Source organism: Rhea pennata, chromosome Z (assembly GCF_028389875.1).
Source record: "Rhea pennata isolate bPtePen1 chromosome Z, bPtePen1.pri, whole genome shotgun sequence".
Classification (NCBI taxonomy): Eukaryota; Metazoa; Chordata; class Aves; order Rheiformes; family Rheidae; genus Rhea; species Rhea pennata.
Window position 1 is genome coordinate 24,031,621 of NC_084702.1, and position 17,700 is coordinate 24,049,320.

The window sequence follows — 17,700 nt, forward strand, 5'->3', positions numbered from 1 at the left end:
CAGCACTGTGACCTTTAATTTCAAGATTTTTTGAAAGCCAAGACTATCCATTATCTTGATTTTTTACCATGAAGGGCATATTTACAGAAAGGCTGTGTTTTTTTTTTCAGCCTAGGCCAGAACCTTTCTCCTGTGACTGTGCATAAGGACAATTGACTTATTTGAGAGAAGAGATTTCATCGCTACACACTGATTAAAAAGTCGTATGAATTTTCATTCTCTGGACTCAGAAAACGTCTGTTAACAGATCTAAAGTGGCATCTGATAAATCTAATCTTCTCTGAGTATCTTCAGAAAGTGATGAGTATCTTCAGAAAGTGATGAGGAACAGATAAGATGATGCTTAAGTTTTTGCTCCTCTGACTCTTGCGTGAGACACAAATGCTGCCACCAGCAAATTACAAAATCCTGAAGGTCCAGAAAGCATGAAAGGAGATGTTAAATCACTTATGCAGGTCCAGGCTCCTTCTAAGATATCAGAAGTTCACTACGATGTCCTACACTACCAATTTGAAGAAGGAAGGTCATTTCATTTACTAAGGAGAAAACAGGATCAGTTAGGCACAGGTAAAATGGATGTCCTACATTAGAGAGGACTACTGCAGAATACACCTCAATCCAGACTGCAAACTTAATACAGGGGCTTGTGCAAATACAGCAAAAGAACTATTTAAATAGAGAACAATCTCTGACAGCTGTCTGATTTATTTTCTTCAGCTGCTGAGAGGATTGCTTTCAAGGTGGTTAAAAACTTTGAGAAATCTATGCTGAGATTCAAATCTTGCAAATATGCCAATAAAAAGTGGAATGACAACTTTAAGAAGAAAATCTGTGTCTTACTAACAGGAATCAAGAGTAGCAATCTCAGTGATCGCCTCAGAAGCAAATGTTAAGTCAGTATGCTATGCAGTGAGGATAAGGAAGGATCCAGTTATATTAAAGATCACAATGAATTCTGCAATTAAAATATTTCATAAGGATGGGGATGCAGAGGAAAAGAGGAATGTGCTGTTGGATGTGATTTTTTGGCATCTTACTTTGAATTAGTTCCTCTTTTCTTTCCAGAATACCTTGAGATTTAACTACATAATTGTCTAGAATTTGCTGTGTGAGAGTAGCAGCAAGACAGTCATGTTACTTACAGGACAAAAAATTGGCATCTTTAGCAAGAGGAAGAAAGAGAGGGAAAATGCAATAGTAGAAAAGCCTAAAGAAACAGAAGCCACTGGAGTAAAGTAATTCTAGCTTATTTCTTCAGTTAGTAGTTATCAGCCTACAATCATGTTCTTAAAATGGACAGTGCCTGTTCATTCCTCCTGTTCTGTCTTTTGGCTTGCAGTAGCATTTATGCAACAAAACTAAAAATTGCAGAAGGTTTTGCTGGGTAAGGTGAAAGTAATTCAGGCCTTCTCTCCCTCTTCCCTCACTCCTTTTTTTTGATATCGCTTCTGTCAGCCTTCACAGGAAGAAACTAAAAAGAAAACTGAGTCCTGAAACAAGCAAGAATAGTTCCCATTTGCTTTTGAATACCCAGTAGTTCTATTACATTTTATGATATGACTCAAATTCAAGTCTGCCATGTGGCTGTATGTACCCTCTTTCTCAGGTGTAGGGGTAGCAATAGCTTGATGACAACTGCTGAAATGTTTCATGAAACACAGTTTTCCCCAGTCACCTTCTGAAGTCTGCTTCCTAATAATTCTCAGATGTGTGCTTCAAAAACATTTGGTATTTTCTTATTTTGTTTTTAAAGTCAGTATAGCCTGTGATACATAGTGCAATGAAGCTCTATCAAAAAAGATGACTGTGGTGATTTACTGCACATGCAATTTATGAAAATCTCTATCTGGGAAAATACCACGTAAATGGAGGGCTAGACTCTGCAAACCTTTACTGGGGGGAGCAGTGCTTCATCAGGCAAGCACAGGTACTTCAGAGCCCTCAGAACATCACCTCTCTCTGTATTTGCAAACAGGTATTCAGCCACGTGATAACATCATATAGTGAAGAGAGCCAGGCTTAAGTGCCTAGGAGTCTGCAAGATCAAGGCCTATAATTGCTTGTTATGAGACAATCTTTAAGAGAATAAGCATAACACATAACGGTTTAGAAAGATTCAGCAATCTTCAGTTTAAGATTATAAAATTATAACCACTATTAACACAATAGTTCCCTTTTAGCTCTATCTGAAGAGGATAGAAGAAACTCTATCCTAGATTCTGCCAGAATTATTAGAAATAAAGATATTTTTCTTTTACTATAGTGCCATTTTTATCTACGAGGAGATAGCCAGAGTTTTATTTAAGAGGAGATGACTCTGCCAGTCATCCAGTGGTTATGCATCACTAACCAAGGTGGCTGCTGCTGATTATTATTTCTTGAATTAACATGCTTTAAAAAAGGAAATATGCCAGTACTTTAAAATGGCAAAGAAGTAACAGTATTTTTTATTTCCTGACCAGTGATGTTTCTTCTGACGCATTAGGAATTGTGGGTGTAGAATAAAGATCCAGAGAGGAAAAACAGTAGCTATATAAACATTAAAGAAAGAGCTAGACTTGTATAAAGCAGCAGGAGCAAAAAAAATATACTTCAATTTCATGGTAAGAATTTACCACCTTGGTGTGTTATATATTGTCAATAAATGCAGGTTCCAGTACAGCAGAGACACCAAGTTAATCCATTTGGATTGATATAGGCTTACTGTGAAGTGAAACTCTATTACCTTTCAGTAATGCTGTCAGGATAGCTAAATCAATATCCTGGTGTCCTTCTGATCCCATGCGAAATACTGTGATCTGAAATGTTAAAAGATAAAACCATTAATGAAACCGCAGCTATATTTTTTAAACAGAAATTAAATCAGGGCTACATTTTCTGCATCTCAGAATGTCCTGTTTGTTACAGGATAGAAGATAAAGATATTTTCCTAGCCATTTTATGGGAAACTTATTAGATAGGATTAACACACAGTATTTTTGTGAGATAAAATTCACTAAAGGTAGCAACTGTATTAATGGGCATCCAAAATAATAATCTTCAGTGATACTTACAGGATGAAATTAAGGATGAAAAGTTGTTCTTGCGTTAGAGTAATGCTAGATTTAGGTGTCCAATACCTTACTTCAGTAGAGTTAACTTAGGATACATTAAGTGTAGGTTGTGGAGTTTGACATTGAAAAATGTTCTCCAGCAAACCCAGGAGCCTATTCAACTTCATGATTTTATACAGCAGAAAGTTTGCTACCTAATCTAAGAACTGGGCTTACACTGGTTCCAGAAAATCTTCAGGCATGTGCAGTCAGCGACCTAGTACTACCATATATAAAGTTTAGAGGCAGTGATGTGAAGTATACAATTGATAAGGAATAAAAATGAATATGGTGGGGCTGTTATTTCAGGCCAGTTTAGTCCCTAGTTGGAAGTGCAGTGAAACATCTAGTAGTGCAAATCCTCCTTTTGTTCCAAAATCGCTCCTTTTGTTACTGTGGCAATAGCTGCTCTTGGGTCCCTACTTTTAGTGAGGCAACAGAGAGTGCAGCCTTTTCTTAGTGCCTTTTCTTTATTAATGCAGCCTATGTCACCATTTTGATCTGAACAATAGCTTTCTTCCTATTTTCCACAGAGACTGCTAAGAACATCGATCTTTGGTTACTCAGTTGTTCTGATGCACCTTAGTTACCTCAACCACTTTCTCTCTCAGGGTGCAGTGAAATACAAAGAACTACGAAGTTATTTAGAGAAAACTATTTAAAAACAGGCAGAGATGAGGAAGGAATATCCAACCCAACTTACCATAATTCCTGAGTTTAGGTATGGATTAAAAAATCTAAATATTTAGGCCTCTTTCCATAACTTTTTCAAACAGAAACAGCCCAAAGTACATCTGATTTGAGGACTGTGGATTCAGACCACACTCTGAATTTCACAGCATAGTTTTAGATACAACCATTTTACAACTACTTGCCTGACTTACATTTTTTTCTGCTAAAGGATTGAAAACTTTCAACACAGCAGTCCATTGCAAGGAAGTACGTGAGCTAATGCTTACTCAAGGCATCAATCTCTTACTAGAGCTACATCTCCGTTTCAAAAATTGCACATTAAATCTGCCACATCTTAGGTTGCCCATGACACTTGAATTTATTTTTAAAACTGTTTATTTGAATATTATTTGCTAAAATCCTTTCTATCATGTCTAATGTACATTACTGCCGCCTGGATGGAGATGCAACTGATTCACTATCACTTAACTAATTTCTTTATAAATGTTTTAATTGGTATGTTTAATTAAGTATTATGTGATCATATTTCATATTCAGCAACATATTTAGCCCCCTGAGTTCCCAAACTCCTACTTACATCGTGGCACTGAACTGCGGTAGTGTGCTAGAGCAGTATATAGCAACAGAGGAAACTGGCCACGCTGAGGCAATGCTCTGGTGGCAAGCTACAGTTTACCAGCTGAAAGAGCCCTGCTGAATATATCCCAGGAAATTCAATGTAGCTGTCCTAAAGAGGAGAGCTCCCCCCTATTCCACCTTCTTTCGACCCTGGCAGCTTTAGGGAGATCAAGAGGAAACAGGAGATTCTGGCATCAGTGCTAGTACAAAATGCTGGACACTGAAGAGGCAAACTGGATCAGACTGCACTCAGCCTGGCTTGGCTCATGTAACCAGCTCATCAGCTGGTTCAAATGCCGTCTAAAAAAGCTAATGTGAGAGAGCATTTACATTCAGCATCTGCTCTGATTAGATGTTTTTCAAATTTGATGTAGCTTGACCCTTGAAAATGTTCCTGAGAAATACCATAAATACTTCAAATGATACTTTAATGATTTATCTTCCTTCCTCCCCCAAAAGTCTACAGATGTTTCTAGCAAACCCACTTGATGTCCACCCTCTTATCACAGTTTTTCTTATCTCCCTGGTGTCTGGCAAGGAAACCTTCCCTCCAAGCGCCTGTTCTTCTGACAATATGGTTTCCTATGTATGTCTCATCCCTAAACAAAATAAAAATATGAACTGATAAGCTCAGCCCTTCTGCTGTGCAAGTCTGTGATGTGATTCCCATGCCACAGATGATGAATGGTACCATGGAGATTGGCAGCCAGGCAGATAGGTTGGGGGCAGAAGGAAGAAAAAGCTTCCTCTTCTTCACTCAGCAGGAAAAAGAAGTGTCTGCCTTGTTCCTGCCAGCTCTGGAAGCTGTGGAAAATAAGTGGGTGAACACAACGTTGCTGCAAAGCAGTTTGAGCATAACATCCACGTGCTGCTTGGCAGTTTCCTTCCAAATTTTGCATCAACAGGCAGCTCCCAGTGAACAGCTCAGTGGGGAGCACTTTGTTTGCAGTGCTGGTCTTGGTGGTATCACCGTATGGCTAAAAGTCTGTTTTTTCCCTTAAGGTGAGGAAAAGCAATCTGCACATTGGGACTTGAAAATACTGAAGCAAGGGAGCTCTGAGCGTGTAGAGGAAGAATAAGTGAGGCTAAACACATGTTCAGTGAAACTCTAGATTGTGAAGCAATAAAGTGCAAACGCTGGAAGGCTTGTACCACCGCTGGAAAACTAAGAGAAGTATATTGCATGTATTGGACCATGTATAACCCTAAGTATCCAATTTCTCTTTCACCCCTCTCCTCTGCCTCTCTTTGTCTCCCACAGAAAAATGATCATAGCAAAACAAACTGTTACTAAAAATAAATTAGAACTATAAATTTTTGTTAAATTAGAATTGAAAACCACCTGTCCATAGTAACTATCACTTTACTATTATTTTTTAAGAGGCCAGGCCATGATCCAGACAGTAAAAATAAAGACAAAGCAGATAAATAATTAAATTATAGAGGGAATGGAAAGATTGCTCAGAGTCAAACTACAGTGATGGTCATTTTGAGTATCTTTCCCAAGACTGAATTAGGGATAGAATTTTAGACAAAACCAAGGCAATACACAGTACTTCGCTTCAAAAAGCTGTAAGCTTAGTAGTAGACTCAACACTGCTACTGTGAACTGTTGCCTGCTCCAAACACATAACTTTTTTTTTTTTTTTTTTTTGGGGGGGGGGGCAAGAAATAGATATTGATGGTTTAAGTTAGCCCTAACTACCTATAGCAGTTTTTTTCTCCTGTCACAGATCATGCATAAGACTTTGGACAACTCTCTACAACTTACTGCTCTTTCTCATTTCAGAAACCTTTCAGAGCTAGTTATCTTTTGATCTATTGCCTCCCAACCTAGTGAAACAGCTCCATTTCAACCTGGAGTTCATAGGCATGTAGGCCCTGTAACGATCTTCTATGGTTTTTGGAAAGTTGCTTATTTGTTCTTTCTGCTGTTGCCATAAAGCTCCATCAGTGTGTTTGCAGTTTCATAGAGTGGAAGAATTAAGGTAAGACTACGCTCTAATTAGGGAAGGAGCAAACTTCCTCAAACACCTCTGCAGGTAACATTTCAGTTCTGATATGCCGCAGTTCTCTAGCTATAGTCTTGTTGCCTTCGTATTTTTGTCTCCTTCTCTGGAGATATTCAAAGCCTGCCTGGATGTGATCCTGTTTAACATATTTAACTAGGAGACCCTGCTTGAACAGAGGGGTTGGACAGATGATCTCCAGAGGTCCCTTCCAGCCTCAACCATTCTGTGACCCATGATTCTCTGATCTTTGCCAAATGGTTGTTTCCTGCACAAGCCTTTAGAGACATTTGCATACACATATCTCTCAGGAAATATACTTTTAAATGGAAGATGAGGCTTGCAAGGTGGAACATGCTTACTGCTGAACCATTTGGATCATATCACTTCTATTTTGTCAGTGCCAGTTTGTTACCAAAGTAGCTGTAGCTGTTTTGTTTTAATACAGAAAGAATTCATGGTTCGGGGGCAAGGCATCTGGACTGAGGAATATCTCTGCTATGTTTTGAGTCTCAGAGGAGCAGCTCATGAGGAGTCCTGAGATCTCAGGCAGATCTTGAATGTTTCTCCAATATAGCTTTATGTCAGATTGTTATAGTGCTTTAATGCTTCATTAATAAAAAAGGCTGCCAGTTCTCCTTACCTTTTCCCACAATTTTTATTAGAAATGCATCTGTAGATGTTACTCCTTGTTTTCTCTGTCTCATTTAACATAGATAAAAAGGAAAATAAACAATTTTGTAAAATGCTGTCCGTGAGAGACAGCAAATGCTTTATAAGTGCAGTTGTAAAGAGACAGCAAATGTTCCTAAAATATGGATTTACTTCTTTATTTAAATAATGTTCATAGTCCTTCCAGCATTCTTTAATTCTCATCCTGAGAGGAATGAGGATGTAGAGACATATACTGAAGTCCTTACCTAGGAAAAAAAAGTTAAATATTTCCAGGTCCTGTCAAAATCAGTCTGCCTGTCTTTCTGCGGATCTATTTTTTTTTCCCTTTCATTCCCTTGTTTAACAGGTAAGAATTTTAGAATTTACCCAGTGTTTTGTTTGTTTGCAATAACCTCATCTAGTTTCAAGAGTCCTTAATATATTTGACATCTTACTAGCTGCCATTCTGAAGTACTCAGGTGGGTAAAACACTGCAGAAAATTGAGAAACAGAGCACTGATGCTGTTAAAATAGGACACTGACTTGAGTCTTGTTGGAAAGGATTACAGATTCTACTGCTCCAGCACACATAAAACTCCTGAGCTAAAGGTAAATGTCTGGGTGGACTAAACTCTGTTTCCAGCTTTCTCTAAAGTGTATGAGCATGTCTGCTACTGGGAAAGGAAAATTCAGGAATTTTCCAGGAATTACAAATTAAGAAACCTTCCTGACAATTTATCTCTGAGAATAATAAGTTTTTGTTCTTATTTAAAGGAAGAGAGGTGACACAGAGCCTACGAACTATCCACCTTTAAGAAAATCTACCTTGTATTTAAGCCTACTGTACAGCCAGCCTCTTTACAACTTCTGTGAAAAAATAAAATAAAAAACCTCCTAATAGGGCATATACAATCATTTAATTACAAGGACATAAAGCACAAGAAGTTGATAGAATATTTTGAAAAGTAGTACATGCTTAAGACTCACCTTGGTAAAAGAAAACAAGGAGAGAGAAAATTGCAGCATTGGCCAGACTAGCAATAGCCATTTTTTCACATTGTGAGGAAAAAGGGAAGATTAGTTTAAACTGAGTAATTTTCTTTATGCTGATCTAACCGTTTCTGTATTCTATTTTTCTGAGCATAATGAAATTCTATTGGAGTGAAAATGTATCACTTTGCCTGCTCAGCTATTCCCTTTGAACCTAGAAAACAATTTACCTTCAAAGAAAAAAAATCAAAAAATCAAGTATTCTTCCCCCCCCTTCCCTCCCCCCCCCCGAAGGGACTGGGCCACACAATGTCTTCCATGTGGCTGGTAGTTTCAGTTGCTGAATTGAATTACTTAGGATCACTAAACTGAATTATTTTAAAATAACAGTTCTTTCTGTTCCTTCTCCACTACCTTGGGGGGTTTGGGGGTTGTTCTTTTTTCCACTTCCTCTTTTTTCTTCTGCAGCAGTCATACTATTTATTGACTCAAAATGACTGTTGCAGATAATTGCCTGAGGCATCTCAGTAAGTATGACTTCCAACAGCAGATTAAGCTTTTTTTTTTAATAAATTCTTTTCCTCTTCTTTACAAACACACTAAAAGCTGATGTTAACATCCCTTACAAATAGAAAACTGTATTGAACTGCACTGAAGATGGATTTAAATCTTTGAGTGAAAACAAACCTGGAACTTTAATAGACAAGCAAAAATGCTTCCAAATGACCAATAAAGATTATGCTAAGAAGCTTCAAAAGCAGCTTTAATGGGCATCCAGATTCTTGTTAAATCTACTTTCATATGCATACCACTACGTGCAAAATGCAGCAGCTATTTCCAACCCAGGTGACTCACATTTATGTGCCCTTCTATCAGTGGGAGGCAGAAGATGGCATCTACAGGAGTGAGAAGGGACCTTCCTGGGTAAGGTTAGCTGGTTAGGTGAGGAGCAGTGGTGGCAATGGGCAGGGAGGACCAGCTCTGCTGGGCTCCTCCTTGGGGCGCTGCCCTGCAGAGGTAGATGGATGATGGACATCCACTAGCCAAACTCTTATATCAGTTTTCCCGGTAAAAACAGAGGGAACACAGCACAGAGAATTGCCTCTTGTTTGCCTCCACAAAACCTGCCTCCAGGACAAGGCTTATCTTTAAAAACAGGAAAAGAGAGAAAGAAAAAATCTAATAAGGGTCTCCCCTCCACTCCATTGCAAATTTTACTGAAATATCTTAATATGAACATGATTAACTTCTAGGAAAAAAGACTAGCTGTGTTCCAATTCTTCCTAGGAAAATGTGCTAGAAAATTGCTGAGGCAAAACAGACCTTCTCTGCAAGCACAACGATTGCAGCACGCCGCGATTCTTGCCAGCAATAATTACAGTCCAGCAGGGCAGAAACCTAATTTTCAGGCAAGGCAGCTAGAGAGCAAGTGAAAAACAGAGAGATGAAGAAAAAAACCAGCTGGAGAGAAAGAAAATGGGGGGTAGGAGGAAGAGATTATCTGACCTTAGACTCTTTATTGAAAGCATTCATTTTAAAACAGCTCACTTCAGAACAGTTTTCTTTTTAGCACCAGTTCCACTCTTGCTTAACAGATATCTTTTACAATCCTTTTATCTTTTTTCTGTGTAGCTTCTGGCTCAGTAGGGCAGATTCAGCCTAATATGATGCATTCTATATCATTTGCTTCCCTTCACAGCACTACTGCATTGTGTGTCTACAGGCAAAATCAGGTAATACTGATTTACCTCAGAGTAGTAAATTGAACTAGACGTTCAGAAGTGATTTGTATACAGTGGGGCATGCATATTACACTGGTACTTAGGGTTTTCCAAGTTCTACATGGATGTAAAGGCAGGGTTACCTTGCAAATACAAATTATGGTTGCATATATGCAGATGGGCACCCATGGTCCACTTAATGGCAGCTGTCAAATCAAAAGACAAGCTAAGATCAAATACATGAGCTGCAGATATTGAGGAGTTTTTTCAAACAGAAAGCAAATGAAATCATAGAAGAGGCAATGCTGGCAGTGGCAGGGGTATTCAGATATGTAGTGGGACAGGGAGTAGATTGTAATATTTTAATTGTAAAATTTCTGAATTACAACTTTTTTTCCCCTGCCTGGCTCTTTAGCAACTAGTCACTTTTCTGCCCCTAACTATTTTGGGTGTCACAGAGCTATTGTGAGTGGAGAGGACAGGACTGTATCAGGGGAGACAGACAAAAACAGCTCTAACTGGAGAGCAGTAGTCCTAACACAAGCAAGTCATACAGACTTACAGAAAATTCCTTGACACAAAAACTTGCTCATTTTGCTTGTAGGCTTTCCTCTGAGCTGGCGTAGCTGTATCACCATTTGATATAATAAGGCCTAGTTGAATACATAAGTGATAACACTTTCAGCAGTATGAACTACTACACTGCAAACATCTTTGTATTCTCCATGGGTAAAATTGACTTTACCCTAGAAAGCGAATCAAGAGCAATAGGGAGAGGCCATAGCCAAAGATCTCACTAAATGCAAATTCTCCAGGTCATGGGATGGGAATTCATTTGAAATACTGTTTTGAAATAGTTTAGATGGTTTTTAAAGAGATTAATTACAGGGCATAAAGATTCTTCCCAACTACTGGCATATTTATTTCCTCCTTTAAAGCCTTTTCTAACCCAAAGTGAGTCCTTCCCTCTCATCACACTGTTTATTTTTTACTGTGACTTGTTCCGAAAACTTCCCAGATGCAGAAGAACTTCTTACTGACATTCACTGCCAGTGTAAGAGCCCAAGACTGAATATGAATTGCTGTGCTTTGAATTTCTAAAATATTCTATTATATGCAAATAGTTCTTTTTTAATTAAGGTTAACCTCAGCTAGTTCAGAGTGAGAAGAAGCAACTGAAATACATTCAGATTTTGAGTCAGTATTTGTCTGAAGATGGAGAAAACAATGTCAGATCAGTAGGGAGCCCAGCTGCACTGAAAGCATTTTGCTCTCTGTCATGAGGGAGACAGGGAAGAACGATTATTCCCTACACCTCAGACTGACAGTGCCTGCTGACTATACAGTGGATAGCTAAAGATACAGTAAAAACACTGTAGCTGTGATGAGAGCAGTGAAAGCAGCCAACAGTACTCTCTTTATACATTCTATTCATGGCATCTTAAAAATGCTGCAAGTTATTCATGCTTTCAGGGCTAGGAGCATTTTTCATCATCATCATTTTACTATGATATTGAGGAGGAAAAAAAATTATTGTCACTATATAACTTTCATTCAAAGTGATTTTTTCTGCCCTCTCCAAAATTTTTGAGTATCTTTAAATATCATTTCTCATGAAAAAACAAATTGTTTTGCCTAACAGTTACATAAGTCAAAAAGAAACATCTTTTTCTACAGAGAAGCAGGCAAATATATTGTAAATATATCCTGAAACTATTCTGGCTGAATTCAACAAAACAGACAAATTGTTATGGAGCGCATTTTAGCACCTTTAATTTAGCTAGGCCTACTTAAATATTTCAGAGGAAAATTCCCTAAAAAGACAAAAATAGAGTTTAATAACACAAACCATTAAAGAGGGTCAGTTATGCAAAGCTTCAAAATGGTTAAGATAAGAAGGGAAAAGCACTTTTTTCTTGCAGTAAATAATCCTATTTCATGCAGGCAAAAAGCAGCACAACAAAGATCAAAGTTAGCAGGTAGTAGCTAGATAATACTGGAGAAAAAAGGAGGTGGTCAAATAAGGGGACATCCAGCAAGAGGAAGATTAGAGAGAGGAAAGTTTAGGGAAAAATTAGATCAAGCGGTGTACTGTTCTGAGGAATAAGAAAGAGAATCCCAAACGAGGAAATAAGAGGGAGCAGACAGGTGAGGGAGGAGTTTGAATGCTGGCAGTAAAGATTCAGAAATTTTACATTTCCTTCTATTCCGTGGCAGCAGTGCCACACTTCACATTTCTCTTTGATCCATAATTTGTCACAGACTCATTATCTGGTAAGAAGCAGAGAACAAACAAAAAATTCAGTGCTTATAAAAAAGGCAGCAGTTCTGCAATTTGGAAGCCATCTAGGTCCATAGAAAATCGTTTGACAAAAATTTTTTGTCAAGGTTTAGCTTTTCCTGAAATTGGTAGCTTTTGTTCCAGGCTGAGACAGCTATGTCAGCTACTTAATGACTGAAAAGAAAAGACTATGGAAATCTCACAGCTCTGCTCCATGTAAAAAAAACTTTACATCTTGCCATCTAGCTCTTCAGCTAACCTGTCTGTTTCCAAGTCTGGGGAAGCAGAACACTCATGTCCCTTTGAAACCTTGCCTTTTGGAAGGAAACATAATATTTTCCAGTAGAATAAATAATAAATAATACGTACTGACACTGAAAACATTGAAAACAATCCTTTTCACTTGTACAGTAGCTTTTGTGCAATTGCTACCTTAGACCATTTATGTCTCTATTCAGTCAGTGAAATACCAACTTCTCATTTCAAAGTTGAAGAAACATGAATAAATATAAATTGCAAGTCACAAAGACTATTAGCAGGAAAACAGAATTTAGAAACTGTGCTTTAAGTCACTAGGCATTGTAATCAACAGATTATGATTATTATTATTATTATTATATTTATATATGAGCTTCCATGCAGACTTACAATATTGGAACTAGACAAATATAGTGATAAAAGAGAGATGGTTTTCAGTGAGAAAATGGGTATTTTATTTCAAAAATTGATATATCTTGAGCTCCGCCAGCACTCTGATACCAGAAAGAAAAGTGAAGTAAATGTGATGTTGTACACTTCCACCATCTCTTCTGCAGAGAAGTTCACAGAAGTTCACCTAAAGTGGCTTAAGTATGTTAACAGTAAAAGGGATATGTATATAGTAAATAAAGTTGCATTGTTATCTGCAAGACTGAAGTCCCAAACAGCAGGAATTATAACTGTTGAAACTGTTGAAATGATATAACAGAGTTCATTAACTCGACTTGTCCTGAAGCAGCTGCTGGCTGCTGCCCACAGACACTGTTCCACTAGTGGTGTAAGATCATGTATGAGATCTTACATGGCATTCTCCTAGTGTGCAGCACATACCTAGAAAAAGCCTCTAGAAAATGCTTTTACAGGAGATGCTACATTCCACCTTTAGCAACCATAAACCCATCAAATTTGTGTTTCTGCTGGAAAGCACTCCTCTGGCAGAGCAGCAGGCACCTGTGCCATGGACCAGAGGGGTTGGAGTCAACTCTGATGTCTGCCTGTGTCTGACCTTCTGATGAGTCCTGTGAGCATACTATTAAAGTTTTGTTTTACAGTTCAGAGTCTCAGCTCTCTATCTCTGGGATTTGGGTGGATGTGTGTGTCCCTTTCTCTACAGCTGTACACGTCCTGGTAGTTCATTCTGGGAAACTGTGAACTGATAGCAAATCACAGCATGAGATGTTGCTATCTTTGAGTAAATATGTTCCTTCTGGCACTTAACCTCATATCCTCAGTGTTGGGGCCCTGTGTCGGGGCCCTGGCTATTTTACAGGAGTATGAAGAGCTGAAGTAAGCAACAAGCCGCTCAAAGGTCACCAAGAAGGAATTCTTTTGAAGACAAAAGGCTAAAGAAGAAAAGATAAGCAGGCACCTGTAATTACTCACAGGATACGCATCCAGAAAGGGAGTCAACACAACAGATCAGCAAGCGCCTGTGATCACTCACAAGGGGAGTCAACACAACAGCCAATTAGAAACTGAGCAGATGCGCTTGGACAATATTAGACAACCAATAGAAATGCTTTGCGAGGCGCGTTGATACACGAGCTTGTTAGAAAAGATATATAAATTCGATAGACAAAGGAATAAAGTTGGACTGAACTTGCATCACACTGACGTGTGTGTGTTCCTTCCCGTACTTGCCAAGAATGGGCTGCGGCACCTCAGTGTTGCTGTCTGGCTAAACAATGAATCTTGGGTAGGAAAAATTCTGTAAAAAAAGCCAATCAAGCTAATGGCATTCAGGGCTTTTAGTGAGCAACTTAACCCATAACCCATCTCTTCCTCACAGCTAGTAACCACTGTAAAATTGAATTGTCATTCCACTCAAAGTTTAATATAAAAGCCATGAGTGATGTTAAGAACTCATTACTGAGAAAAATAGACCTAATATTCTGTTACTTTAAGGGAAGTATTTATTTTAAGTTATATTATTCTTTACAAGGTGACTCCATCTGTGATAACCGGGCAAGGAATACGCACCAAATAGAACAGAAAATTCATGCTTACTGAATGCAAGCATTCAGGGATCAGGGAAGCAAGATCAGGGATTTTCTGTAGCTCTCTGTGTGGCTCAAGTTACAAAAGGGCTATTGGTTTTTGCAGCGGTCAGCTGAAGATGGCATGGCTGCAGTTCAGGGTAGACCAAATAACTGTCTCAATTGCACACTTTTGCTTCAACAGTTGGTCTTGCTTGTGCTTTCTGTCAGCAGAAGCCCTACTTCATCTGCCACCAGCTGAAAGGTGACTGCTAAGATCAAAAGCTTTTCAAGGCTTCAGTGTAATACAACAGCTGCCTTTATCTCTTTTTTGATGCAAGTAGCTGTTTTGTCTGTGGAATTTGTTCTTGGGATTACTGTAGCAGACGGCACAAAAACGTGGGCCTAGGATCAGATTTTGTTCTCAGTGGAGTCAATAACAAAGCCCAACTTACTTCAGCTGGCTTCTTGTCAGCCTGCAGGTCAGAAAAATTAGAAAGAGGTTTATTTCCTAAAAAAACCCCTAATCAAATAAAGTTTGCAGAATTTAAATTTACCATGTAATAATAATTTTAACACAAATTTACAATGGTTGGGCCTATTTACTAGACTAATCCTATTGACTGGAAATGATTGCATTGGAAGTTTAATTTTCATGAAAATGAAATGAACTTCAACTATACAAAATACAAAGATTCTGTCAGCATGAAGAAACCTTAGCTGCAATAATTTATTTGTTTACTTGTTAACAAGTGAAACCCAATTTCTTTAAAAAAAAAATTATTTAAAAATATTGAGCTCAATGAGCTATTTTAACCTTTGTAAAGGGCCAAAGAAAGAAATAGACAATTATTCTGGTATTACTAAAAGCCAATTGACTTAGCTAATACATGGGTGAAAACATATCTACATGTATGTTAATACGCAGTTCAAATGTGTCTACATGTATGTTGACAAACACTTGCAAGTAATGTTTAATTAGACTGCTAATTCACTGAACTGCACATCCAGCTGAAAAACATAGTTTGTTTGTAGCCAGCATATGATCAGGTCAGTCATTTGCCAGCATAAACTCTTCCAGACACACTGACAGATTTGCTCCAGCTTTTTCAGTTAAACAAAACAGAAACCCCTGAAGGAGAATAAATATCATTGGTAGTTTGAATGGAAAAGAAACTGCTAAGTCACTCACCAGCCTCTCAGTACTTTGTGTAAGTAACTGGTGAGCTGAGTCAAGATTCTGTATTAGGTGGATAAAACCAGGAACAACTGCAACTCGGCTACTCATACACTGAATCTTTGTTTTTCTGGACAATTTGGTTCCATTTCAGTTTAAGGGAAGAAGTCAACCCTGGTCTCAGCTCATTGTACTCAGCTGCTTTGGCATGAAATCTAGTTTGTTTGTTCTGGCAGCACCAGATTTGCAAACTAGTCAAGAATTTGTCTGGAATAAACTACTGCCATACAGAGTAGCTGTAAGCTTTACGCTATGCCCAAATAGTAATCATGTTTGTCACTGTGACTGTGCACTAAGCCACAGGAATAGCGGAGAACAGGACAGGCAAGGAAAAGATATTCATTACTTGCTGATATGAAAGACAGATGATCTTGTTTTCCTTTAAGCAAGAATTTACCAGTGCATGCAAACCTATTAGTGTATATAAACCTATGCCCACTCTCCATAATTTCTTCCTTTGGTAAACTTACCCTGTAGTGGAGTTACACTCAGTTATACTATTAATTCATTTAGTGTAATAATTGGAACTTCAAACAGCAGAAAACTGTCACGGTAGCAATAAAAAACCCCCAGACTTTACCAGCGGGCAGTGCATAGTCCTCACCACTGATGTTACTTCTATCATCTTTTAATTGATAAAGTACTAAGACAGGACCTTTCCTGACTCATGGGAAATGTCTCTGTCTGTCCGATGGACATAAGATTAGGCCTATTCGCTCTTAAACCACTATTTTCAAAGCACTAATTTTATGACAAATGTATCTCACTGGGGGCTTTTTCATACACCCCCCTGGCTTGCCAAAGGGGCCTTTCCCCTTGCCTGCCCAAGGAAGCTTCCCTCTGCCTCTTCTCCCTGCTCCGCAGAGGGACGCGGTCAGCCTGCCGGAAAGCACACTCGGACTCGAGAAGTCATGTCGCTTTCCTGGGAATAAGGCAGCGCTCCAGCAATATGCCACTCTAAGCTGCAACATGATTCAGTACTGTTGAAACAGCGGAGCAACCTGTATTTGCCAGATAACTCCAGCACCAGAATTACTATCTTTAAGGACAAATAATAAGGCTAATTATTTATTAAGACAGAAAAAAGCACTCCTTTGTAAAGCTGGAAACAGACTTTTGATGTACAACCCAACGCAATGTGTGTTTAGATACTATCTGAAGGGAATTTTCTTCTAGTCTGCTCTTTGAGGGATCCCTTCTTATCGGCCGCTTGACTACAGGGCTGAGCGAGGACTGCGGCCGATGCCGGGTCGGATCCTCAGGGAACGCCCTGGCCTGCTCTTCGCATGCTGAGTGCAGAGTGAAAGTGAGAGATCAGAGAAAAACCTCGGAGGCAGCCTTGCTCTTCCCCACTCTCTCTGTCATTTCTTGTTAATTTATGGAAGTCCATTTCTTCTTTGCCTTTGAACTAGGTGATATGGAACGCAAAGGTACCATGTGAAAAATTCTGTTTTCTTTCCTCAAAAATCTGACCCCTCCCTTTTCTCTCCTTCCCCCTCAATTTCTTTTTTCTCAGTGGCAGACAAAGTATCATCAAATTTGCTGTTCTAGCTTCCTCTGAAGTTGCATGGAGGAAATGGGAACGAGTAGAAAAAGTGCTCCTAGTAGTTTTTGAAAAAAGGTGTTGAGTGGACTTATAATACTATTTCCTGCACAATTAGGTATGCTTCTTATTTTAGTAACTACTTTGAGTAAACATTTTAAAGGATTCTTTGTATGTGTAATGGTAGTGAATCTCCATAAATTATATATAAGCCACTCTCCTGCCCATGTATTCTACAATTATATGCACAGATACCTATATTCTATTTAATTCTAAATAGGTATTTATATCATACACCTCCATAAGCTCAGACGCATGCACTGCCAACACAGCTATGTTTGCAATGTAATTAAACTTAATTATTAAACAGAGAAGTGAAATTTCCTCTGTTTTGCAAACCTAACAAACTTTTATCTCTCATCTGCTATGGCCTCACCCTATCATCCAGCTCATGTACTCAGATTTTATTCAGCAAATGAACTTAGTCTTCAGCAAATAAACAGGACAGTGCACATCTGAAAGTAAGGTATATAATTCAGAGACCATTCTTTAAAAATAAATGTCAACATGTCAGAACTAGAAACACTCCATTTCCTGTAATCTTTGTTATGACTTTGCTTTTCCCCTG

The 17,700-nt window shown here is 38.5% G+C and overlaps 1 protein-coding gene across 1 annotated transcript in view; it reads right to left on the reverse strand.

Moving 5' to 3' along the window:
* TRPM3 (transient receptor potential cation channel subfamily M member 3) overlaps positions 1–17,700 on the reverse strand; it is a 266,636-nt gene that overhangs the window by 62,494 nt on the left and 186,442 nt on the right. The window contains exon 10 of the mRNA XM_062600481.1: positions 2,726–2,798. Coding sequence (XP_062456465.1) covers positions 2,726–2,798 — 73 coding nt within the window. The remainder of the gene's footprint in view (positions 1–2,725; positions 2,799–17,700) is intronic.